This window comes from Tetrao urogallus (assembly GCF_951394365.1).
Source record: "Tetrao urogallus genome assembly, chromosome: 12".
NCBI lineage: Eukaryota > Metazoa > Chordata > Aves > Galliformes > Phasianidae > Tetrao > Tetrao urogallus.
This window is the reverse complement of record NC_136825.1, coordinates 1303696-1328686: the sequence shown is the minus strand read 5'-3', so window position 1 is coordinate 1328686 and position 24991 is coordinate 1303696. Positions and strand designations below refer to the sequence as shown.

General features: G+C 56.3%; 1 protein-coding gene across 1 annotated transcript; it reads right to left on the bottom strand.

Moving 5' to 3' along the window:
* Positions 1 to 872: 872 nt before the first annotated feature.
* On the bottom strand, positions 873 to 24262 carry ANKRD11 (ankyrin repeat domain containing 11; the record flags this gene model as incomplete). The annotated part of the gene is made up of 11 exons (XM_079541680.1): positions 873 to 1058; positions 2110 to 2202; positions 2590 to 2733; positions 2837 to 2935; positions 3738 to 10447; positions 10945 to 11092; positions 11536 to 11678; positions 12695 to 12898; positions 13449 to 13619; positions 19991 to 20129; positions 24176 to 24262. 11 exons carry the CDS (start codon positions 24260 to 24262, stop codon positions 873 to 875), a joined length of 8124 nt encoding a protein of 2707 aa, XP_079397806.1.
* Positions 24263 to 24991: the final 729 nt, after the last annotated feature.

The window sequence follows — 24991 nt, the reverse complement described above, 5'->3', positions numbered from 1 at the left end:
CCTGGCAGCGCTGCCGGACCGCAGAGATGAAGGTAATTTTAATTAATTTATTTATTTCTTTACACATAACTGAAAGTGATGTTACAGTACATAAGTTATTTACAACTGTGCAGTAATGTGTTGCAAAATAAATTATCTAGAAGGCAGCAAAAGTACATTGTTAATGTATATAAAAACTGTACAGCATTTATGGGATACAATTTTTCTTTATATGAGTATTGGCTCTGTAGTGTTTTTCAAGTTATGTTCTCAGAAAGAGAAACGAAATGCCCAAGATTAAAGGAAAAAAAAAAAATATATATATATATAAACCACATGGATTTGACTCCATTAAAAACACAGTTGGCAAAGTCCTTTCTCTGCGTTCCTGCTGCCCATCGCCGGGCTCTGCTGGGCTCTGCTGGGCTCCGCGCCCGTGCCGCAGTGCTGCCCGTGGGCACCGCTGTCCTTTGTCCCCGGTTGGGTCTCCGCGTGTTCTTTCGACTCAGTCTTTTTTGGAGACACCCCCGGGATGGAAGAGAAAATCGCCCCCTGCCCCCCCGTGGTCTCCTCTCCGTGCGCAGAGCGCCGCCCTGTGCCAGGCAGCAGCTCCTGCAGCTCCGCCCGCTGCTGCCGCCCGCCGCCGGGCACGGAGGGGCCGCGCCGTCAGTCCGGCACCGAGGGCCGCGCTGTGAAGAAAGTGCAATGTTGTGTTTCGTTTCCGATCGGTTTGTTGTTTGTCTGTTTTGCTGTATTTCTGCCGATAGCTGCTTCCTCCTCCTCTGACCAAGGGATTCATCAGCAAGCGGGAAGGGTGAATGTGAGCGCGACCGCCCGACCTCGGAGGGCTCCGTCCGTGCCAGTGTTCAGTGACGTCTCCCGGTGCAGAACTGTCATGCCGGCAACAGCACAAAGTCATCGTTCACGTCGACCATGGGCACGTAGAAGGAGGGCACCTCGTTGACGCAGAGGGATTTGTGCCCCGCGGGGTCCAACTCCTGCACCTTCAGCTGCCACTCCATCCTCTGCACCGCGTTCAGCGCGGCGGCCTCGTGCTGCTGCCGCATCAGCAGGCACGTCTGCAGGAAAAGGGGACAGAGGGGTGGTGAGGGTGGGGGGGGGGGGTTTCACCCCTTGGGAAGGACAGGGACGCTCCTGTGGAGCCCCCACCACAGAACGGATCCCTCCCGCGCTCCTCCTGCCCGCTGTTAAGGGCGCTGCAGCGCGGCACCGAGCGCCCGCCCGGCCTGGAGGCGACGCAGAGCTCAGGCTGCTCTCTGTCACCACGAGCCAACAGCAGCTCAGGGGAGCCTGCAGTGGCAGGGCTACAGCCTGGAGCAGTGATTGAGCAGCCGGTGGGAAGGCAGGGCCAGCCCAGGGGAGCTCAGGTGCAAGCAATGAACCTGAGGGATGGAAGGGCTGGAGCCAGGATCCTCCCCCTCCCAGACCTGATTTAAGGGCTGGCAGTGGAGGTGAGGGCATCTCTTGCTGTCTACCTGAGGCCTTCCAAAGGTAAGCAGCTCTATTCTTTCATTTCTGCCTCTGTGGCTGCTGTATTTAGGCTTATTCTCATTTGCTGCAGACAAAGACTGTACCACCCTGCTATTATCTTCCTATTACAGAGCCTCACAGGGTTGGAAGGGACCTCAAGGATCATGAATCTCCAACCCTCCGCAGCCTGGGAGGTGCAGTAGCTTTGGAAGCCACGAGCACTCAGAGCTCTGAACCCATGGTGTCAGTAACAGTGCTGACAGGGTGCTGCTCCCTACGCAGAGCTGCCACCTCTCTGTCACCAATGGACCAAAGTCTCCCCCAGGTCTGCCTGCCCAGGGCCCTGCAGAACACTCTTAACCCTGCCCAATTCCCAGTTTGCTGCAGGTTCTGAGCCTGCTGCAGCCAGCCAAGAGCAACCATGGCGGCGTGAGTAGAACAGGAGGCTTAGGTTGACAACGCAGCAGCAGCCAGACGGGCAGCCCCAAGCAGAACGTGTCCCCATCCCCTGGTTCTGGCCCAGCAACCCCCACGCCTCGCTGCAGAGCTTCTGGAAGCCACAGGAATGCAGCTCCCAAAGCTGTGCCCCATGGTGCTGAGCAGTGGATCTGTGCCCAGCGCTGCACCCACAGCCCTCACCTTCATCCGGTCGTACTTGTCGTCCACGTCTTGCAGCCAGGAAATGAACTGCCGCGCGTTGAAGCGGTCCCTGACCGACTTGTTTTCGTCTCCCTGAGCAAAAAGGAATGACGTGGGAGATGGGTTATTTGCTCTCAGCACTCCAAGGTCTAACAGGCCGTGCTCAGACCCCTCTTACAGCACTCGCTCGCTGCGGTCAGAGCGGGGGGACGTGGGAGCACAGCCTGCCAGGCAGACACTGCCTGCTGTGTGGTGGGTGCAGGAGATACATCAGAGCTCCCAAACCCGGCACAGTTCCCTCTGAGCAGAGGAAGGGATCCCACGTCCTTTGTGCTGGAAGCAGCCCAGTGCTTTCCCAGCCAGCATTCAGATTACTTTAACGGTTCTCTCCCTGTAACTCAACCCAGACAAACCCATTTGCTTGGGGTCTTGCACAGCTCCCCAGGGACAGCCCTGTGCCGGCAGGCAGGCACTACTGACCTGATTTTCTAGAGGCATGTTGTAGACCTCGGAGTCCAGCAGCATGGTGCAGGCACTGAAGGGCACAGCCTGGTTGGCAATAGTCCGTGCTGCCCGACAGTGCACCCTCAAGATCTCCTGCTCGCAGGAGACAATGAGCTTCTCCTGGGAGAGAGCAAACACAGCAGTGAGTGCAGCAACTTCAGTTTCCCTCAGCAAAGGGAATTCAGGGCTCTGTCCCCAGCAAGAGCTGCTGGCGCTGCCTTACCCGCTCGATGCTGTGCTGGAGCCGCAGCTTCCCCCGCACGGCCTCCTGCTGCTTGAACAGCTCCTTGAGGGGCTCCGCCAGCGACGGCGGTGGGGCGATCTGTGGGGCACAATGGGGCAGTTAGGAAACGCTGCTTTGGTCAGGCAGCAGCACGGGCTGCCCAGGGAGCTGCAGGAGTCACCACTGCTGGAGGAGCCAAGAACTGCAGGGCTGTGGCACTTGGGCCCTGAACTGCTGCAGGAAGAAGCGGGCAGGTGTGGGCTCAGCTACGCCCATGGCAGTGCTGGCAGGCGAAGGGGGTGCGAGCTCATCAGACCAGCACTGATGCATGGGCTGTGTTGTATGGGCAGCAGAAATAGCCAGAGTACCTGACCCTGTCTGCGGCAGGGAGGGAGGCAGTCGCACTGACCTCCTCCTGCAGGATCCTGGAGTTGCTGCCTGCAGCGCCAAGCACCTGCAGAGCACGTTTGTGCAGAGCAGCTGAGGCAGATCCCGCGTGCTGTCAGCAGGTGAAACAGCAGCGCTCAGTGGACAAAGGCAGCAGCTATCCTGCACTCTCCGAGGTTCATTACTGCATTGCCTTTAAAAGCCATCTTGCCTTCTGGCCTCAAATCCTATGCATTCACACCACCCTCCTCTAAAACCTGAACAAATCTCAGGCTCCTAAGCACAGCCTAAGGTCTCTGCAAAAGCACATCTCAGAGGATGCATTTGCCACACAGCCCCCTGCTCCTCAAGGCTTCACTCTGTCACTGTGAGAACTGTCTACAAGTACAGGAAAGGCACCGCTGGGCACCACGGAAGTGCTCTGGGTGTACTGGGGAACAACGTGGCCGTGTTGGCACACAGGGCAGAGCCTCAGCGCTGCGTTTTACACCGCAGGCAAAGAGAGGGGACTCACCACGGGGATGTGGAGCTTGCTCAGAGGTTTGCCATCCAGCAGGTAGGAGCCCGTGTAGGTGACGTACTCGGCGTAGCACTGCGGAGCCTGGGGAGTGATGTAGCAGAGGATTTTCCGCTTCTCTTCGATCTTTTTCCTGATCTGGAGGTACTCGAAGTAGGGGTTGGATCTGTCGCTGTGGTACGGTTCGATGTCGTCCAGTTTGATGGCGTCGACGATAGCTGCCAGGGTCTGCTGGATCATCTCACGGGTCTGCTGGGTGGACGTGTTGATCTGCTGCTGCAGCTGCTGGTTGGAGCGCTGGAAGCGGCGCTTCCGTGGGTGCTGCGCCTGGGAATCGTCCTCCTCGGTCACTCGGCCCTTGGTGCGGGTGGTGGGCGCAGGGACGGCAGGAAATTCCTTCTCGGCAGCCGCGGCGTTCTGCTTGTTTTGGTTGGCGAGCATCTGCGCCCGGTTCCTGGTAATCCGCTGAGGAATCTCTTCTATTTTGGGGGGTTTGGGAGCTTCTGCTACTGGTTTCTGCACTGGCTCAACAACTTCTGCCTGAGCCGGAGGGGCCTCGGGCTGTGAGGCAGGGCCCTGGCTCCCGGTGCGCCCCGTGGTGCTCTCAGGGCCAGCGCTGCCCTCGGTGGGGGCTGCAGGAGGACTGGAGCTGCCCTCCGCCACTGCAGCGGAGGCGGCCGGCTCGTCGTGTGCACCCTCCACCTCTTTGCCCTCAGCCTGGGCAGGCTCTGACGGGGCAGCTGGGAGAACCTGCGTCTCTGCCTCCTCCCCTCCTTTCTCCTCTGCCCCACTCGTTGCTTCCGAGGTGGCTTCTGGCGCAGCCCCGTCAGGTTTCTGCTCCTCAGCTGGTGGCTCAGTGTCTGTGGGTGGGACGGGTGCTGCTGGGACAGCCGCGGGCTCCTCTGCCTCTCCGCTGGCTGTGGCAGCCGTGCCGGCCTTTGTGCTCCCAGCACTCGCCTCTGGAGCTGCAGCCGTGCCCTCCTCGGCCGGCTCTGCCTCGGCCACCTCCGCCTCAGCCACGTCCTTGGGCTGCAGCGGGAGCTCAGGCAGCGAGAAGGGGCCGAGGTCCAGCTCATCCTCAGTGGTGGTGAAGGGGTCTGGCCACGTCACCGCCTCCTCGCCGTTTGCCGGCGCCGTGCCGCTGTTTTCCAAATAGGTGTTTTCAGGCACGCTGACCACCTCTGCCTCGGGTTCTGCTGGGGCGCAGGGGGCTTCCGCGGGGATCTCGGGTGCCTCCTCGGGAAGGGGCTTGCAGCCAGTGAAAAACGTGTCCAGCCTCGTGGGGGACATGTATGGTGCCTGCTCCTCAGCATTCGCCATTTCTCCTGGTACCGCTTCCTCAGCGTCTTCCTTGACTTCATCCAGCCCCGGCTCTGACACGGACAGAGGGTACGAGATGGGGGAAACGGGGTAGGAAGCGTCTGTGGGGATGAAGGCGACCGGCGTAGGATGGATGGGCTCCAGGGAGCAGAGCGCAGGCTTTGGGGACTCGGCAAACTGCTGGGGTGATTTCATCAGGAGCTCAGGGCCCATGGACCAGCCGACAGAGTGCTCGCCCGCGTTTGCCATCAGGCTGGGAGGGATTGCCGTGTCGGGGTTCCGGGCAGGAGGGGTGTCCCAGTCCATGCTGGTCTGTTCTGGCATTGCCGAACCAAAATTATTCTCTTCAATAGGTGGCAGGTAGGTGGGCTCTGGGGGCATGATGGAGGCGGTGGCTTGCTGCTCCTCCGTGGTGTCCAGCGGCATGCCCAGGTCAGGGGGAAGAGCACTTTCTACCGAGGGAGCCAGAAGCTCATCTCTGTGCGAAGGGGAGGACTTTGCTTGTAAACCAGAAAAGACACTTTCAGGTGACTGCGAAACCCCGCTGACCGCCGCTGGTGGGCAGTGCAGGGCTTCCACCTTGGGCGAAGAAACCCCATAGTCCGGAGAGTAATAGCCAGGAGACAGACACTGGAACTTCTCGGCGGGAACAGAAGGAAGGGGAACCTTCTCCTCCATTAAATGCTGCACCGGAGAGTCGTAATTTGAGGTCGCCGGGACACTTTGCTGTCTGAAGAACTTATCTCCGACACTGAACTCTTCCTCGGGCGCCCTTCTGATGTCGACAGAGATGGAGCGGTACAGGTTGGAGGAGGGGATGGTCCGAGTTGGGGTCTGAGCCGGGTTCTCAGGGAGGGCCCCCGCAACGTTGGCATACCTGTCAAAGAAGGACGGCGAGCAGGCGTTCATGGACATGGTGGATATGGGCAGCGAGTGCTGCGAGTCCGCGCACTCGAACATCAGGTCGGTGTAGTCCTCGTTGCTGCACGAGGGCGTGCGCGGGGTCTGCATCACCTCCTCGTAGCTGGGGCACGACACGACGGACGCCGGGGTGGGGACGCCCGTGGGCCTGTTCTGGTCTGGCCTCGGGGACGCCGGGAGGATCTCCTTCAGCTGCGGGCCCGTGATCCAGTCCTTGGAGTCCGCCCCAGTGCTGGGCTGCGCCTTGTTCTCCGGCGACAGGATGGGCGTCAGCGGGCCCAGCTCTTTGAGCTTCTTGTCCTTGAGCTGAGTGTCCAGCGCCAACGGCTTCTTTGCTGTCAGATCCAGACTCCTCTTGCGGACATCTTCAGAGCTCTTGATTTTGTCCTTCAGTTTGGGGTCTCCGGACCTGTGCCTCATTTTCTCCATTTGTTTCATTCTCTCCTTGTGCCGTTTGTGCCGCTCCTCGATCTCCAGGTCCTTCTGGCTCAGCATCCTCTCGAAGCTGGTCATCATCAGATCTCCGTCCCCCAGCAGCTTCTCCCTCGGCCTGGCATCCTTCTTGCCGCTGTCTTTGGAAAGGGTTATTTTTTCGTTGCCGTTGCTTATTTTTATTGACTCTGATTTGTCTTTCTCTTGGTTCTCCTTGAGCTTCTCTTTCAGTTTGGTCTCACCAAATTTGAGGTTTTCCTCCTTCGATTTATCCTTGAAGGCGGTAACTTGAGGACTGTCCTTGTCCTTAAGTGCTGACTTTGGTTCATCTTTGTGATGTTTGAAGAAACCATCTGCATGTTTGTCTCTGTGCTTTTCCTTTTCCTCCTTCCACTTTTCCTTGTGTTTATCTCGCTTCTTTTTCTCTTTAGCAGTGCTGATGGCGCTGGAACCGTAAGTCTTGTCTTTTTCCGCCTTCTTTGACAGCTCTCTTTCAGAATCATTTTTATCTTTCTTCTCAGAAAATAAGTAATCAATGCTTTTCTCTGGTTCCTCATCAGGCTCTGCCTTCATGCCGTAGGAAGCGCTGAAAGCCTCCCCGTCCACAGAGAAATCCTTTTCGTAATGAGTGGAATCCTTTCTGCTGCTGGAGTCCTTGAACTCGTCTGCTTTTTCCTTTTTCTCGCTCTTCTCCTTCTTCGCCTTCTCCTTCTCGTGACTCTTTTTTGAGGAGGATGAGGAATGTCTGTGCCGCTCCTTCTCCTTCAGTTTGTCCTGCAGGCAGGGCAGCGGCAGGGAGTCCTTGAACTTTTCTTCGGAGGCGTCTGCAAGAGAGAGATTCGAAGACTCGAAGAGGCTGCTGAGCCCGGGGTCCTGCCCTCTGTCCGTGAAGCTGTCGGAGGAGATCTCGCTGATTTTGTCGTTGGAGTCATCTCTGTAGTCATTGAGAGCCTCCTCCTCCAGCTTCTCCAGCAGGCTCTTCTCCGGCTCTCCTCCTTTCGAAGACTTTTTCTCTTTGGAATGCTCCTTATCCAGCTTCTCCTTGTGCTTGTTTTTCACCTTCTCGTCTCCGGCGTGCTTCTTGTCAGCCTTTTCCGGCAGCTTCTGCTTGTTCTTCTTCTCCTGATTGGAATCGATGGACGTTCTGTCTTTCCTGTCTTTGTACTTCTCCGAAGAATCCTTATCTTTCTTCTCCTTGTGTTTTTCGAAGGAGTTCTTCTCCTTCTTCTCTTTGCCCCCTTCCGATGTTCCCTTGTCCTTTTTCTTCTCCTTGGACTCCTTGTCCTTCAGTTTCTCCCCGCAGTGCTGCCGCTCGGAGGAGTGCTTGCGGTGTTTGTCGGCGTACAGCTCCTTCTCACCCTCGTCCTTCTCCTGCAGGCTGTCCAGGCGGTGCATCTCGCTCCCCACCGATTCGCCCACCTTGAACCCCGTCAAGCTGTAATCGTCCCTCTCGTCTTCGCTTTCATCGGTGAAGATGTCCGCGATGCTGTACCAGCTCTTCTCCTTGCCCTTCTTCTCGTCCTTCTTCTCAGAGAAGTCTTCTCGGTCCGTGGAAAAGCTTTTCTCCTTCTTCTCTTTCACTTGGTCGAAGGAACTTTTCCTCTCTTTGTCTTTGCTGTGTAGATCTTTGTATTTCTCCTTGCTTTCCTTCTTCTCTTTGAAGCTCTTTTCCAGCTCTTTGTCTTTTGGCATTTTCTCTGGAGCCGCTTTCTCGCTTTTCTCCTTGTCGCCTTCTTTGGATTTTTCCTTGTACTTTTCTGGCTTCGCTTTCTCTTTTTTTTCCTTCTCAGAAGCATCCTTCTTCTCCTTGTCCTTCCCGGAGTGGTGCCTCTCCCAGCTCTCCAGGGCTTTGCCGCTGAACTCGGCGTCAGGCTTCTCCTTGAAGAAGGCCTCGCAGCCGAACTCCTTGAAGTCGTCCCGGTACGGCTCCTCCTGCTTCGTCTTGCTCTCTTTTCGGTCTTTAGAGCCATCAGAGGAATCCTTTCTGTCTTTGTTGGTTTCACCCGTCTCTTTCTCTTTCTTCTCCTTAACGCCCTCTGCAGAATCCTTCCTCTTCTTATCTTTTTCAGGCAAATAACCAGGAGCAGCTTTGTGCCTGTCACTTTGGTCCTTTTTCTTCTCCGAGCTCTTGTCCACGTAGTCTCTCTCTTTCTTCTTTAAGAAAGAGTCCTTTTCGCTACGTTTCTCGCTGTACTCTTTCTTCTCTTTCGTCTTGTTTTCCTTTTTCTTGTCTTTAATTTCCTCTTTCACTGGCTCTATGATTAGCTTTGCCACAGTGTCGTTTTTAATCTCCCTGAAATCTGTTACCGGAGAATCCCAGCTATCCTCGCCTTTGAAATCGAAGGACGAATCAGAAGACAGGTCTGAGAACCACCTCTCCTGCTGATCATCCGAAAGGCTGAACTTGGTGTCCTCGCTTTCGGGAAACTGGGCTTTGTTATTGAACTCATCGAACCCAGACTCCTCCCTGTACATTTTGTCTTTTTTGCATTTTTCCTTCTCCTCCTTGAAGGATTTTTCTTTCTCGAGCTTAGCAGCTTTCTCCTCCTTCAGTTCGTTCTTCTTTTCGGATTTGGACTGCTTGTCTTTCGACTTCTTCTTCCTCTCCTCCTTGTGTATTCTCGGCTTCTCCTCTTTGGGAGACTTCTCCTTCACAGGTTTCTCTTTGTCCGATTTACTCAATCCTTCCCTGAAGGATTTGCTCAGGTCTTTACTGCCATCTTTGACTTTCCTTAATGATTTCTCCTCTTTAGAGGATTTTCCAGTCTCATCTTTAAACAACCAGTCCTTCTCCTCCGCTTTACCTTTGGGGAGCTTGTCTTCCTTCTTACAGTGTTCTCGCTCATGCTTTAACACTTTCAACTTGTTTTCGACTGGATTTTCTGTCTCTACTATCAAGCCTTTCTCAGGCTTTTGCTTAGAGTCCTCAAACTCAAAAGAAAAAGTTTTGATTATTTTAATGTCTTGGCTGATGGGACACTGCCCCTTGTCCTTGTTTTTATGTTTATGCTTCGTTTTATGCTTTTTAACCACCTTCCCCTCCTTGTCCAGCTTCGGGATCGCTCCGTCCACGTTGCTATGGAATGAATTCTTTTTCTCAGGAACGGTGCTGTGGGAGGTGTTTTTCTTTTTGTGCTCTGGTTTCTTCCTGACTGGCTTTAGCGACTCCAGGCTCGACTCCTCAGACGAGTAGTCCGACTCGCTCGTCAGCCTCGTCCTCGTGGAGTCCGACAAGGAGCTGACATCAGACCAAGCTGGAGAAGATATGGTTTTCCAATTGTCCGTCCTCCAGTGCTTGGAGTGCTGTTCTGTAAGGTTAGCAGTGTGTTTCTGGGATCCTAAGCTCCCATGAGAAGAGGTCGATGAGGCAGACAGAGAGTTAAACAAGGAGGATTCCTTTAGCACTAGCCTGGAGTCCTTTACACAGCTAGAGCTCTGCAGAGAGTCTCTATCATCCTCCTCACTCTCCACGTTTTCGCTCTCTGATTCAGAGGAACAAAATTTGTCATTTTTTTTGCCAAACCGAACCTCTTTGCTTTTCGTCTCCTTCTTCCGCTTCTTTTTTACTTTGCTTTTCTCCTTCGGTGCCTTGGCGCTGGCAGGCTCCCGGATCTTGCTGCTGGGCAATATTGAGTGGGTCGAAAGGCGCAGCTTCTCGCCTGTCCCCACAGCGACGCCGGTCTCCTCCTCGTCCGAGCTGTCCGACAGGATGCGGTGGGCAGCTTTCTTTGGTGTAATTGTGTTATTTTTAGTATAAGTTTTCACTTCCATTTTGGGTATGGAAATGAAACTGTTGGCTTTAGTCTCTTTCCTGTAATCCTTTTTCAGCAAATGTTTGTCGTCGACTGGTGGGACCCGGTCCTGTTCATCATCCTCATCGAATTCATACTCATCCTTTACTGGGGTGATGGTTTTGGGGGGCTCCTGGGCCTTGGGCTTGTGCTTCAGGCCCTTCTCAAACTCTGAGTCTGTGTTATTGCCATCAACGGAACTGGAGGGCGCGAAGGAAGGGGCATCCTCCTCTTCTGAGGTCTCTGCAGAGAGAACAACAACACGTTAAGGCCTGTGAAGAGGATTATGACTGCACACAGTGCAGGCCAACACCCCCCGTGGGACGGGAACCTCTCCTCCACTCAGTGCTAATGAAACCTGCAGCACTTCCCACCTGGCTCAGCCATGACAGCAGCACACAGCCTGGAAACGTCCACCATCCTCCCGTCCAGGCACGGGCTGGGACATCGCCCACATCTTAATGTCAGATATCCATTTATCTGCAAATGAATTCCAATCCTGTATCTTAATTACACCAGGCAAGCTATCTCAATGTGGGCTTCCAGGGCAAACGGCCACTGCTCCTGGAGCTCAAGGCTGCACTCATCTGAGCTGGGCTTATGGCTACAGAAGGACTCCGGATTGCAGCAGCAGCATGTGGGCACTCTGACGAGTCTGACCTTGCTGTCCTCCTAACAGCTCTGTGCTCACAGACAGCTGTGGGCCACAAACACCATCACATGCACAAAACTGGCCTCACCTGTTGAGCTCTCTTCGCTGGAGGGGTACGTCGTCTTCCCCAGGAGCAGATTCACCATGGTGGGAGAATTGGCTACTTTTAACGGCGTCTCTCCCTTCCTGTTGCTTTGATGAGGGTTCCCTCCATAATGCAACAACAATTTCACCACCTGAAAACAGAAATCAAGACTTTAAATGTTTATAGAGATTTTTTTTTTCTGTATGCTTTTGATATAAAACAGAATGGGGGTGCATCTTCAAGCGGGAGAGCAGCCTGTTGCCAGGGATAAACCTGTGGCACTAACAGATATCGGTAAGAAAGGAGACAAAACCCAGCAACACAGATGAACTTGGGCAAGGAAGGAAGGAGCAGAACGAGATGAAAGGCCACGCTCTCTCCTCCTGTTCCAGAAAAGGATGAGCTTTCCTCCCACACAAGAAAAGCTCCACAGAATGGCGCAGGGAGCTCCCACCTGCTATGTAGCTATCAGCAGCAAATGATAACAGAATACCCAGAATCTTCGTGTCTGCGCAGCTGGCTGCTTGAAAGGACTGGAAGGAGAAAAAAAAAAAGTCATTAAAAAAAAATCCATAAAGACCAGCAAAAACCAACCTTGAAGTGCCCGTTGTTTGCTGCATCGTGCAGGGGGGTGTCGTCGTCCAACCCCTTGGTGTTGACTTCGGCGCCTGCAGCAAGCAGCTGCTTTGCAACATCGTAGTAACCCCGGTTGCACGCCTCGTGCAATGCTGTCCAGCCTGCAAGCAAACACACCTTCAGAACCAGGCATCACATTCACGGGGCTGGAGGCAGTAAGGAGGAACTCCTGTCTGCCTCTGCTGCCTGTGCCACAAAGCCCGGTGGGACAGCCGGCCCTGCGCCAGGACCCGCAGCTCTGCCCCACAACTGCAGCCCTGCAGGAGCCCCTGCAGCCCCACCTCTCCTCAGCTGCACCCACATCGTGTGATGGAAACAGTACAGACCCAGCAAAACCAATGGTGAAATTTGGGGTATGGAATTAGGAAACTTTATGCTCTAAGGTATGGCTTAAGTCCTTTTCCTTTCCAGCTTGAGCAACAGGGCTGCCACACAGAGCAGTGCACTGAGCTGCAGATGCTCCCCCAGAACATCCTCTGCACAGACCTCACAGACATAATTTGTCTCTGCAAGCAAGCAGCCCTGCACTGCAAAACAGAGCCCGATCTGAGATACACCAAACAGCACATCTCCACAGTAACGGCGGCCCCAGTTCTCAAACAAACCTCTGCAGAGCACAGAACGAAGCATTTTATCATGTTCAAACAAGCTATTTTTAAGCAGGCGCTGTTTTGAAGTCTCCTGGCTCCGGGTGTTTTGCTGATAGCGCCGTGGGAGATCGCTGCAGTACCTTCCCTGCTGAGTGAGAGGGGCACCTGTGACCAGAATTAATCACCACAGAGCTTCAGTCTCACACTGATGTTCATCACACGGGCGGAGGAACGTGCACCGCTATTTATAATCGTGCAAAGAGAACAGAAAGAGTGAAGCTGCAGGGGCAGCTGGGCACCCCGTGTTCAGCACATGCACCCCAGGATGCTGGCAGCATCGGCCATACAGCTCTGGCGTGACGATTCCACAACATCTTTTCTAACCAAAATCCTTATTCTGTAATTATTTTGGGATTGTCTCCCCTTGACCTGCAGCAAACCCTCAACACGAGGGAAAGGCTTTCTCTGGCAGCAGCCATTCTCCGGGTGGAAAACCCAACGCAGCTCCTGCTGCCGGGGCTGCTCACCTGCAAAGTCCTTCACGTTGACGTCGGCGCCCTCGATGATGAGCTCCTTGATGCGCCGCGCGTCCCCGCGGATGGCAGCTCGGTGCAGCCGAGTCTCCCCTCGCTCGTTTCTCTTATTTACTTTATCTTTGGTTTTGGAGGCAGAGTTAGGAGTTCCCTTCTGACAAACTGTGGACTGAGAGGGATGCTTTGGTGTTGTGTCAACTGCAGGGAGGAGAGAAGCACGGTCACGAACGGCCGTTCGTGGGAAGACCCAAACCCTTAGAGGGAGCTGTTGCACCGCTTTTCATCTCTCCACCCAAACGCTCCCCACGGCACTGAGTTAACTGCTGCAAGGACGGAGGAAAGCCTGTGTGTGCAGCACAGGCAGCACTTGCAGGCTGCCACAGCCGCTGCAGATAATCACGCTCCTTGCATGTGCAGATCCTCACCCCAAAACCTCCCTTCCTGAGGAAGTGCCTTTTCTACCAAGTGCACGTGAGCTCCGGCAGCCCTGGGAGGGCGGCGTTTCCTGGGGCAGCAGCTGAATGCTCTCAGCACTGCACAGCTCTCTGCTGTTTCCCAGTAAGAGCAACCTGGGCTGCTGGACTAGGGTTACGAACCACAGAGTCGGTGGCTAAGGCTGCAACACCTGTGTGTGGGATGCAAGGTATGCACAGACAGCACAACGCCTGCACAGACCCCAAGCGGGTGGGGAATGCATGCAGCAGCTGGCTGTGAGCTTCACCCACACAAACCACGCTCCTGAGCTTACCTGGGCTGTTTGCAGACTCTTCTGCTGTCATCTGCATGAGCAGAGCAACTTGCTGGCGCTCGGAGAGCGGGTAGCCTGCCCGGATTCCTGAAAGGCCCATCCCAAACAGCAAGCCAGGCTTCCTCGTGGCAGGCTCCTTTTTAATCCTCTTCCGCTCTGGACCCTGCTTTTCTGTGACACAAAGCACAACCAGTGAGTGAGTGCTGCTGTACTGTGAGCCGTGTTCCTTCCCGAGCAGGGTGCCAGCAATGCTCTGCATCCCTGAAGGATCAAAGTCTCTGGAGGAGAGCACGTCCCAGTGCTGGGAGTGCTGGCACCTGGCTCATGTCACCCTCCTGCTGCCCATGGTGGGATGGGATGGAACAGGACAGACCCAGCACCACCAGTGCTGCCATGCTAGACATTCCATCCAGCTCCTAGCAGCCTCCATTTCATGCCACAGTGCTTCAGGGACTGCCTGCAGCCTTCCACTGCCACAGAGCAGCCTGAACTGGAGGCACTAACAGGATCAACACGAATGCTGCAGAGGGTGACAGCTGGGCAGCGCCGCCGTCTCAGCCCAGCTCACCAAACCACACAGAGCTCGGCCTGCTGCACCACCCCACTGCTGCACCACGGCAAGAAGCCTGATCACAGCTTTCTGAAGTGTTTTTCCCATTTTCTCTTTGCAAATATCACTCCCTTCCCCAGGCAAGGAGAGCTGGCAGCCCCTCCCCTGATGCTGGTGCTCTTGCAGCCACCCGTGCCCCACTGCAGGGATGAAGCCAAAGCTTGCAGCTCTCACTTGAGGAAACCAAAGTTCAATTTCCTTTCATGCAGCCAGCCAAGCAGGAGGCAGAACACGGATCTGCAGAGCAGCAAGGAGACTCCTTGCCAAGCAGCCTTGCTGCGTGCCTCCTACCAGGCAACTGTCCTAACCCTGCAAAAAGCATAAGGAGACACGGCGTGGAAAACCCAACGCTGCTCCCACCCACCTCTGAGTGCTGGCACAGCATGCCTGCAGCCTGGCTGACTGATGGGTCCTGCTGTGGACAGAGGGATGGTGACAGAGGTTATCAAATGCAGGTGAGCAGTCCCTGCTCCTGACACGGCACGGGGAGGAGGCCCAAGGCAGGGCAATGCACCACCACGAGGCCCCGGTCCCATGGGGTTATGCTCACATTTCACCTCCCTCCTGCGTGGAGGTTGCACACCCTGCAGACAGCAGCCCGGGACCCCACATCTGTGCTATTTCTCAATGGCAGGTGACAAAATATTGGCAATATCCTTGTTTTCACTGCGACACATCTCCTTGCAAACATTCCACCTTACACCTGAGCAGAACACACACATCTCTGACGGGCTCTGAGAGCCCTACCTTCCTCCCCCGGACTATGAATCAGTAACAAGTAACATTTCTTTCTTGTTTTTTCTCTTCCTCGCTCCTTCTGGCACACATGGAGCACAGAGGTGAGCCCTGCCTCATTGCGCCCAGCCCCGGGGGCCCAGCCCTGCTCCTCTGCTCCCCACTGGGGCTGCAAAGTCTGACGTGAGCCCAGAAATCCCAAACCCACACTGTGCTCTCTCCAGACAAAGCCTCAGCACTGCACCCGCTGCCACCTGAGCACTAAGGGGGCAGTGCTTCGGGCAGCATTCCTTAAGGCACCTGGCTGCTGCAGGCTGTCAGCATGAGCCTGCGATCTGCAAAAATTCATTATCAAGTTCAACCCCAAACCCCTAAACTCCTATTCATTCCGCAGTTGGAGGTTTCTCCTCCTCCATAGAACATTTAGCATCAAAAAGCATGTGATCGACACGATAAAAATAACCCGGGCAGCGCGTGCTGTGCAGCACTCACTGGCACCAGGCTGCCTGCAGGACGTGGGCTCCCCGCCCCACAGCCACAACCTCTTCCATGGCAGCCTGGAAAGCTTTGCTCAGAGCACTGCTGTTGCAGGTTCAGGAGGGGAAGCTGCACGCAGAGCTTGGCTCCAGGTTCCAAACATCCCGTGCATGATGTTTAAGGTCCCTTCCAACCCAACCACGCTGCGATTCTGAGCTCAGCACAGGCAGAAGTGAATGGTGGGGGAACCTTTCGGGTTCAGGTGGGTTGGCCCTGTAATGCAGGCAGTGTCTGCCCAGCCGGCTCTGACATGACAGCACAGGCTTACAAGGTGGTACCCTGAGGAAAAATACCATTCCCAAAGCTGCAGCTCATGCTGAGCAGCTCAGCAACCAGCACCGCTCTCGGGTTGGGCGTTCCGGGTTTATTCACCGTGCAGGCACGCAAACAGAAGATCAATAGGAATAAATCAGAATGGCACAGACAGCAATGGAGACTGCATTGCACCCCGAGAGACTGCACAAGCTCTGCTTTCCCAGTCCCCAGCTTGGCATGCGTAAGTGTGACTCATCCCTGCTGCAGCACTTGGAGGGCGCACGGCGAGGGCAGCCTGGAGCCCAGCACTGAGGGCAGGGCAGGAGGGCAGTGGGTGGGCATGGAGCGTGCAGCTGCAGCAGGGAGAAGAGCAGAGTTTGCAGCAGGGAGCGTGCAGCCTGCAGCAGGGAGCAAGGCACGGTTTGCAGCACTGAGCTGGCGTGTGTGCTGCAGCAGCTGCAGGGTGAGCACACGGTGGTGCTGCCTGCATGCAGCCAAAGGGAGAGCAGGAGGACAGAGGGGTAAAGCGGAGCTGACACCCTGAGCCCTGCAACCCCGGCATCCCCAGAAGCAGGATTCAGCTGGGAGAGGCTCAGTGCCATGGCCCAGGTTGCCAGCAGCCCAAACAACAAGGCTTCCCTGAGCTGTGCTCGCTGGACAGACAGCACAACCATAAAGGTGTCAGTGTGCCTATGCAGAGCAGCCGTTGACTATCCAGCTGCTGCGGGGGAAACCCCGGCGTTCAATCAGAAGCCCATCTCTGTGATAAATACAGACAACTCCAGGAGAGACCCATTTTCAGGGCCCAACTTCTCATTTCCCACGGGGCCCTAAAAAGGAGGAAGAGGAGGAAGAGGAGATGGAGAAGGAAGAGGAGGAGGAGGAGGAAGGCCCCCCCCCCAGCAGCCGGGGGCAGGAGACTCCGCAGACAGCGCCGATAAAAGCTCTTCTATGAAAGAAAAAGCCATCATTGATGATGCTTGGCAGAGCCACGGTGTGCTGTGGCCGCTCCCCTGCATGCTAAGGAGGGCTGGGGGGGCAGGGGGTGGCTGCCCCCCCCACACACACACATACACACACCTTCTGCACTGCTCCCAGCTGGCTGCTGCACGCAGGGAGCTCCAAGGGCCATGTGAAGGCTGCTGCTGCTTGCAGCCCATCCGCACTGAGCAGCGCTATGGAGCGGAGCAGCTCTGACACACACTCCTCCCCGGTTGCTAGGTGAGAACAGCTTCTCAACTATTTTAGTAAAAAAGAAAAGGGCTGAAATCATCCAACCGATGCGAGCCCCAGCGTGGCACAGCCCCTGAGTCCCAGCTTCACACACCTGAGTGGAGCCACGCAGAAGGAACGAGCGCGTTCACAGGCGCTGCTCTGGACGCAGCAGTGCCTCCCTCCTCACACTGCCACCCCCACTCCGTGACCAAGGGGCCACGCAGAGCAGAGCTGGGCTGTGCTGTGGGGAGGGAAGGGCTGGGCCGGCTCTGACTCATCGCATGGCTGACCTCGGATCGGCGTCACGCTGCAGGCTGAGCCCGGAGCCGAGCTGCACACGGAATGCTGCTGGAGCACAGCGGCCCGCAGCTCTGACACCACGGGACGCTGCTCCCCATCCCATGCTCTGACCCATGCCAAGCCCCCACTGCTGTGCAGGGGACATTTGGTTCGGCTTGCATGGCTGTAACAACACAGAAACACTGAGTGCTGCTGAGAAATCTCATGATCCAAAGCCACAGTGCTACCAAACACGTGGCATCAACCCAGCGCTCCCAGCCAGGGCTGCACACAGCCACAGCTCCTGCTGGGAGCAGTAATGCAGAAACAACACCCTGCTCACACCCCACAGCCCTCCTGCCCACCAGAAGCCCTCCTCAGAAGGCTTCAGAATTACAATTTCCCTGGTATTCAGGAAGCAGTTGCTTCTGAAGCACTGCTGCTGAGGTCAGTGCACCTGCAGTCCCTCCTGACACAGAGCAGCACACGCTGCACCATTGTAGGCTACAACATGGGCACAAGCACAGGCCAGCTCCCACGCCTGCAATTTTAAGAGCCAGTTTATTGAAGCTGGGGTATCAGCTAGCAATAGCAGGGTTTAGGCATGATCTGGACAAACCATCTCCTCTTTTCCATACTCCCATCCTGCAAACGTGCATAACCTGTCCAGAGATGCTGCTCAAGCCCTGAAGCTGCAGTGAGGCTGAAGGGCCACAGGCAGCAGCCAGCAGTGACCCCATTAGGGCAGAGCTGCCTCAGTGTGCTCCTCTTCCTCCAAAGCATGGGAGGAGGCTGTGCCCGGAGCCACCAGCACCTGCTGGCAACAGGGAACCAGCCCTGGTCCAGTCCTGCCACCCCCAGGAGCTCTGCAAGTGCCCTGGAGATGTCCATCGAGTCCTGCCTCTCGCTGGGGATGACAGAAAGCCACAAAACAACACTCCTCCCTGCAGGGAGCTGGGGGATCTCAAACGGCAGCCTGAAATAAAGCTGAAGAAGCCATTCCCAGCAAGACCAACATGCTGCGTTCTGCATGCCGGGCTGCACCCCTCGAGCCTGGAGCTTCCCAGCAGGGCCACCCCTTCCCCTACAGCGTGCTTCTTCACGTTCCCATTTGCTGCGCTGTTTTAATGCCAAAGCTCCCTCCAGCAGGGCGCCCAGCAAGGAGCTGCAGGCAGCCCAGGGTTGCTGGGGAAGGAGCTGGCAGTGCTGGCTGCCAGGCAGCACGTAGGATCCCGGGCGTGGGAGCTGCAGCAGGGGGGAGAAGGAAGGGAGGAGAAGTGGAGGCAGAGGGATGCTGCTGGCTCTGTATCAGACACAGTTCGGAGGCTCAGAAAGGTACGCTGTTTTTTTTCCCCCAGCACCTGAGATCCAGGATTTTTGCACTAGAAACAATCTGGAAGGAATCATTTGTACATGTTTTAGGGCTGGGTTAGCATGGAATCACTTCCCTGCTTGCAGCTCGTGCAGCTTGCTCAGGGCAAGGCATCGCCTCGCGGCACAGCTCGACAAGGCTCCATGCTGCTGTCTGAACATGGAAAGATGGAAAACATCCCACTACAGGCACAAAGTGACCTCTCCCAGCTCCCAAGTCTCCCAGCTGCATTTCACGTGGCCATGGATCACCCCAGCAAAGCTGTCCTCAGACAAACACGGACGCCCGCGTGCGGCGGTCCAGGAAGCGCGGCTGCATGGAATAAATCACTGAGGTCAGCCCTGGGTCTGGCACGGCACGCACGGGTGTTGCAATCCCACTGCTGAATCCCAAGGCTGGGAAGGGAAGCGAAAAGCACCCAGATGGGGTGGCTGGGAGCGCCGCAGCCCGCAGCTCAGGACTGCATGCAGTTGAGAGGCACGGCTAAATGGGAGCTGTGGGCAACGCTGTTACATCTGCACAGCTCTGGGGGATCCCATCAGCCTCCCCAGGTACTTCTGTGCACCTACAGGCCCAGCTGTACTCCAGCAGAGGAAGGGTTGTGGCCGGTGGCTGATGTGACCCTGTGCTGCATAGTGACTGGGCCGTCCCTGCCCACCTGCTCTGTTTGAATTGCTTTTTCTCCACGCCACCAGCAGCATCTGTGACATTTCTGCATCCACAAGGAGACCCAAAGCTCTGAGTCACTGCTGTCAGGGCTGGCCCAGCCTGGCCAGCACACCTCTGCTACCCAAGGGCACCCCAGCCCCAGGCACAGCCCACAGGGTGGTCGTCCTTTACCCACACACACTGGGTCTTTCAGTCAGGAATCAGAGTTCGGCAAGGAGAAGATAACAATGAAGTGCCCAGCACAAAGAAACGCACCGAGGCCGCGGCCAGCGCAGGGCAGACACCACACACAGCCCCACTACAAGGCTAAGGGGAAGCAGTCTTATTTCTCCTGCATTTCACGTCTTTTTGCCATTTTTAGGAGTATTCTGATCTTTGAGTCCAACTTCTACGATTCCATGATTCTCTCTCCTCACAGCTTGTGACCCTGACTCTGACACTGCTCCTGAGCACAGACTTCCAAGAAATGCACCAAAAAGATCAACGTGACCACAGCCACCCCATCACATCCCCTCCATCTCCAGGTGTTGGACAGCCTTTCCTCTCTGCTTACAAAGGCAGCAATGAGCTCAGGAGCAGCACACTGGCACAAGGAACTTGCTGGGGACACGCTGCTCAGCTGAAGGCAAAGCAGCAAAGCAGTGCAAGCTGTGTGCGCATAGATCCGAAATGATTGCTCTGTTTTAGAACAACACCAGAAGTCAAAAGCCCCAAACTAACACAACGTGGTGAGAGAGGGGTCACACACACATCCGTACAGACGCAGGTGCAACACATCTGCTTTAGGAGGGCGCATGCAATCTGAGTTTTAGAGAGCTTTGTCCTCTCCGAGGGCGCTCCTGTTTGCACCGTGCAGTCTGAACCCCATACCTGTATCCGAGTCCTTCTGATCTCCATTTGTTCCAACAGTGAAAGGTAACTTCCTCTTGGTAGCCCTCTCTTTCACCTCTTTGCCGCCATCGCTCCGGTCCAACTTGGGAGTTTTGGTTAGAGAAACTTTATCTTTATCCTGGGAAGAGAAAGGAGAGCGCAGGTTAGCAGCCGTCCCCTTAGCAGCACAGCACCTGTGTGTGCCTGGAGCTGCTGCCACAGCCGTGCCCCACGCTCCCGAAGCAGAGCCCAGCTGTGCACAGCAGGCACGGGGTCAGAGTGCTGCACAGAAGGATTGCTGCGGGCTCTGCAGGAAAAAGCACTTTGACAGAGAGGGCAGCACAGGCTGAAGGATTTAGCTGCTTAATTCTAAGCTGCTTCCTACCGGGATTTTAAGAGGAAAAGCGACCTTAAGCATAAATCCAATCTGTTGCACGAGAGCGCGGGAGGCGACGCTGGGGCTGCTCGGCACGGGCAGTGGGAGGGCTGTGACACTGCGAGGAGGGCGATGGCACAAAGCACGGAGGCAGGCGAGGTTTTTCACACCAGCAGTGAAAGCTGGTACAGAACTGAAACCCCGGGCGTCCCGCGCAGACCGAAGTCACACACCTGTAGGTTTTATGTTACAGAAACCACGCAGCTTCAAGCAGGCAGGGCCGCAGGGCAGCTCCGGCCGCCTGTTCCTCCCGGTTCCACGCAGGCTCTGCCAGCGACACCCGGCCCCGACCTTTCCGCTTGGCGTCCCCACCCGCCACTGAAGTACAAAGGAGCCCTGTGCAGCAGGAGGCCAGGATGCAGTCCAGCCCCTGGCACCCTGCGGTGGGATTTCCTCGACTGCAGCGCTCCTTCCAGCCGTCAGCCCAGGGGAGAGCTCCAGCAGAGCCCGGCCGTGCTGCGTGCACCGAGCACGGCCCTTCGTTTGTGGGCTTCAAAGTGAGCGCAGCTGGAGCTGGGCTCTGCTGCCAGCACCCGGCCGGGGAGCAGCAGCACCCAGCCCTGCTCTGCCAGCGGGCCGCAGCAGCTCCTGCCAAACACCCGCCCTGAACTCCCTCCATTTTGGGTGTGATGTGAGAGGCTGGGCCTGCAGGACCCTATGCTCACCCTCGTGGTATTGCAAGATTATTTAAAGGTCTGTGTTAGGGGAGAGAAAGACGGGGGAATGAGGCACAATGTGTTCCCAGGCACAGAGGGAAGCTCAGCGCAGGCACTGGGTGGACTGGGCAGCTCCACCTGCGCTCAGAGCTGCCGATCCGGGGCCCAACCTGAGGATGAGGGATATATTGGAGCAAGGAGGGCCACGCTCTGCTCGCCAGGAAGGCAGCGAGCTCTGAGGCAGCCTGCAGGCGCTGCAGCCAAACCACCGCAGATAAGTTAAGGCAGTGCAGAGCGTAACTTTCCTGGAAATACCGTCCGCTTTCAGATTCTTATTTTAAGCTTTCCTTCTGTGAATTGTTTCCAATACTGTAATGACAAACGTTGTCCTTTCTTTGAGTAAAGTTTTCGCTTTCAGGTCATCTTGTGTCTGTTAAGCTGGACCCATCCGAGCAGCGCATGACTCGGGTTCTGCAGAAGGAAGGACCCAACCGGATCGGAGCAGCACAGAAAGGAGCACTGAGGACCTGTGTGCTGCACGGGCTGCTGGCGCTGAGCACAGCTCTGCAACGGGGGCAAAGTCCCTCTCTGGGTGCTGCTGGAAATCACTTGGGCAAAGGGCAGGCTGCAGAGCACGACTTCAGGAAACCCCCCTGCTGTCACGTTACGCTCTTAGTAAGATTTACTAGATGAGTAAGCAGGGCCACCTCAAGTCACCCTCACCCCAGGGGAAGGCTGCAGCACCAGCAGTTCCCAGCCATGGTGCTCTCAGCACGGCGCCCCAGCAGCCAGGACCATGCCTGGTGCACACCGAGCCCAGCAGCAGCCGTGCCAGCTCCTCTTTGCACAAACACCTCTGAGCAGCGAGACAGGCACTGACAGCAGTCTGCTCGGGTCCCTTAGGACGCAGACAAACAAACACCACTTTTTACCTTCGTGCAGAACTCAGCTAGGCCAGCTTGCTATCCAAACGTTGGTTCTCACAGCAAAAATAAACGGCATTCTCTCAGAGTTCTGCAAGGCAGAGCCATGCACAGCCCCATGCAAACGGAGCTGCACCTCCAACAGTTCGCAGCCCCCTCCCCTGTGCCCAGCAGCTGGCAGTGCCCCACACGGCCCCGTGCTGCTCCCACTGCAACACCAGCAGAACCTGACTCACATCCCGGCCTCTTATGCAAAGCCCTGCGTGGAAATCCCCAAAGCCCTTTGTTCTCCAAAACATGTTGGAAGTGTTTCAGGTTGCAATGCTCGTAAAAAACAAGCTGCAGTGAGCAAGCAGGGGAGCTGGCAGCCTGCGCTGTGCACGAGGAGGGGCAGGGCTGAACCTCCACAAGGCTGATTGAGGGTGGGGGAAACAATCCCCGGCACCATCCCAAGCCTTGGGGCCCTCGGGGTGTCCCCAGACCCAGGGTACCAGGCACCACGTGCGGAGTTCACATCAGACTGAACGTGTCCTCATGGGCTGCAACAAAACATTCAAAGCACAGAGGGAGACAGCTGGGGTTGTGCTACCATGTGGAGCACCACGGGGCTGCCCGACCCCGAGCAGCATCACCTGCAGCACAGACAGGTGGGACAGCCTCCCTGGGCTGAACCTGGGAGGAGGGAGGAAAGCCCCGAGCCAAGGCTGAACCCTGTCCTGCTCCACGTTGTGTGATCACCGTTCAGCCGAGCATCTCCCACCGACACAGAACCTGTGAGCCGCAGCTCACAGCGAGCCGTGCAGGATGTGGCCGCAGCGGGAAGCGGCTCCAGCGGGGCTCTCCTTCTTGCTGCTGCTCTGGGCTGGGCCTCAGCTGTGAGCACACAGCCGTGGGGCAGCGCAGAGCCGCGGAATTCCTCTTATAAGGCGTGCATAGCTGTGCACAGCCCTCGGGCCGGGCTGTAGCCGGCAGCACAGGGCAGCAGCAGCCCTTATAAGGCCCCACACCGGGATCAGGCCCCAGGATCAGGCCCCAGCTCCCCCCGGGGCCTCCGGAGCCTTCACACAGCCGCAGCCCATGCTGGCCGTGGGCAGGAAGCAGGGCTCGCCCTCACCCCCCCCCAGTTTAGCAGCACAGTCATGTGTGGGGTGAGGAATCCTGCACCATGCTGCAGCAGCACAGCAAGGAATGGCTGACAGCCCCCAGGCTGCGAGACCAGCGATGGCCAGGGAAAATGAGGGGAGTTCTCAGGGTGGCTCTGCAATGGACCCAGACTCACGGATAGGGGAATCGGGCTGATGCTGCCAGTGCCACAACCACACTTCTGTTGGGGATTTCTCCTCTGGCTGTTTGTTGTTTGCCTCCTTTTGTCAATAACGTGGCAGCGTGGTGGAATGAGAGCACAAGACACAGTGACAAGGCACTGCCCAGGGAAGGCCGGGGTGAAGGGGGGGGGCAAAGGAACGTGGAAGTGAGCCGTGTTTGTTTCCATTGCAGAATACAACAGAGGAGGGGGTCAGTTTTTATTTAAAGGTAACACCTGAACGCAGCTCTCTGCACTGGAAGCTACACTGGGAATGCCAGGAAAAGCTGAAAGGGAGGAGGCACAGTGCAAGTCTGGAGCAAATGAGCATCTGGGTGTGGGAAAGCAGGGGAAAAGCATGTACTCACTTACCCTTCTGCTCAGATTTTATTGTTACAACCTCATCTCAGGCCCAGTCAGGCCCTTAAATAAACCCCAACAGCTATTGTGTAGAGCAGCTGCTGGCCAGGCTGCACTCAGCACCCAGACCTTGTGCTGGCAGCTGGAGGGGGAAAGAGGAGGAGGAAGACCCCTCCCTCGCACAGCACTCGCAAGACCACAGTGCTGCTTGGCCCTTCCACGCTCAGCAGAGCTCCTCACACAGTCCCAGTCCTACTGGAAGTCTCCCCACGCACTCCCATTGCTCACCAACACAGGTCTGGGCGGGTGCAGCACTTCCCAGGCAGCAGTACAGCTGCTGAGAAAGCAGAGGGGACCTCACCTGCAGGCAGAGTGCCAGCAAGCAGGTTTGGTTTGGGAGGAACAGCCCTGGGCAAGGCACTGACATGAGAAATGGTGTCACAGCTCAGAGATGGCAGGCACAAGGGGCAGCGTTCCCAAAGGAAAGCAACAAACAAACCACGCTACCTTTTTCCCCGTTTGTTTCTCCACCATGTCGTTGCTGAGAGAGAAATCTTCTGGCTGTGGTGTTTTAGAACACCCACCCTTGGGCATCGTTCTGCCTTCCTTACTTGATCTTCATTTATGCTGCCATCGCCTCATCATCAACCGTCTGTTAGAGAGAGGAAAAGAGAAGTCAGGCGTGGCAAAAGGATGGATTCACCGGGGATACAGGGATAAACCTTCGTGGGGGATAAAGCACGTGGAACCTCCCAGAGCAGCAGCAGCAAGCTGGGATCTGCCCTGCAAACACGGCATGGGAGCCTGCAACAGAGTGTGAGCCCGGACAGAGCAACCTCCTCTGCCCCAAAGCCTCAGGACCTCCCAAACCTCGCTTTTGGAACCTGGGGAGGAGGGCAGAGCCATGCACACAGTGAGCACTGTGGGGCTCTCCCCGGGCTCCCCTCGCTGCAGCAGGGCTGTGTGCCTCGGCCGGGGACGGCGAACCGGGGAATAACAAAGCGCTGCCTGCTCTGCCACGGGTTGCCTGGTTACAGGGCTGAAAAGGCAGCTGACATCTGAAATACGGCGAGGCATGAGCTGGAACGGGGATCAGAAAGGCGGGCTGCAGCCAAGGCCGGCGAGGCCTTTTTAGGTGAACAAAAATATCTCCTCTCTGGAGACCAGAGGCTAAAAAGCATCTGTACAGCAGCAGTGCTCCGAGCAGCGACCCGTAACTCCTGCAGCAAAGGTTTCCCTGCTCTTACGCTGAAGCAGGCAGAACAGCGACCATTTGCAAACTCCTTCCCCAGCTAATTACCACCTGACGACGCTACACACTGC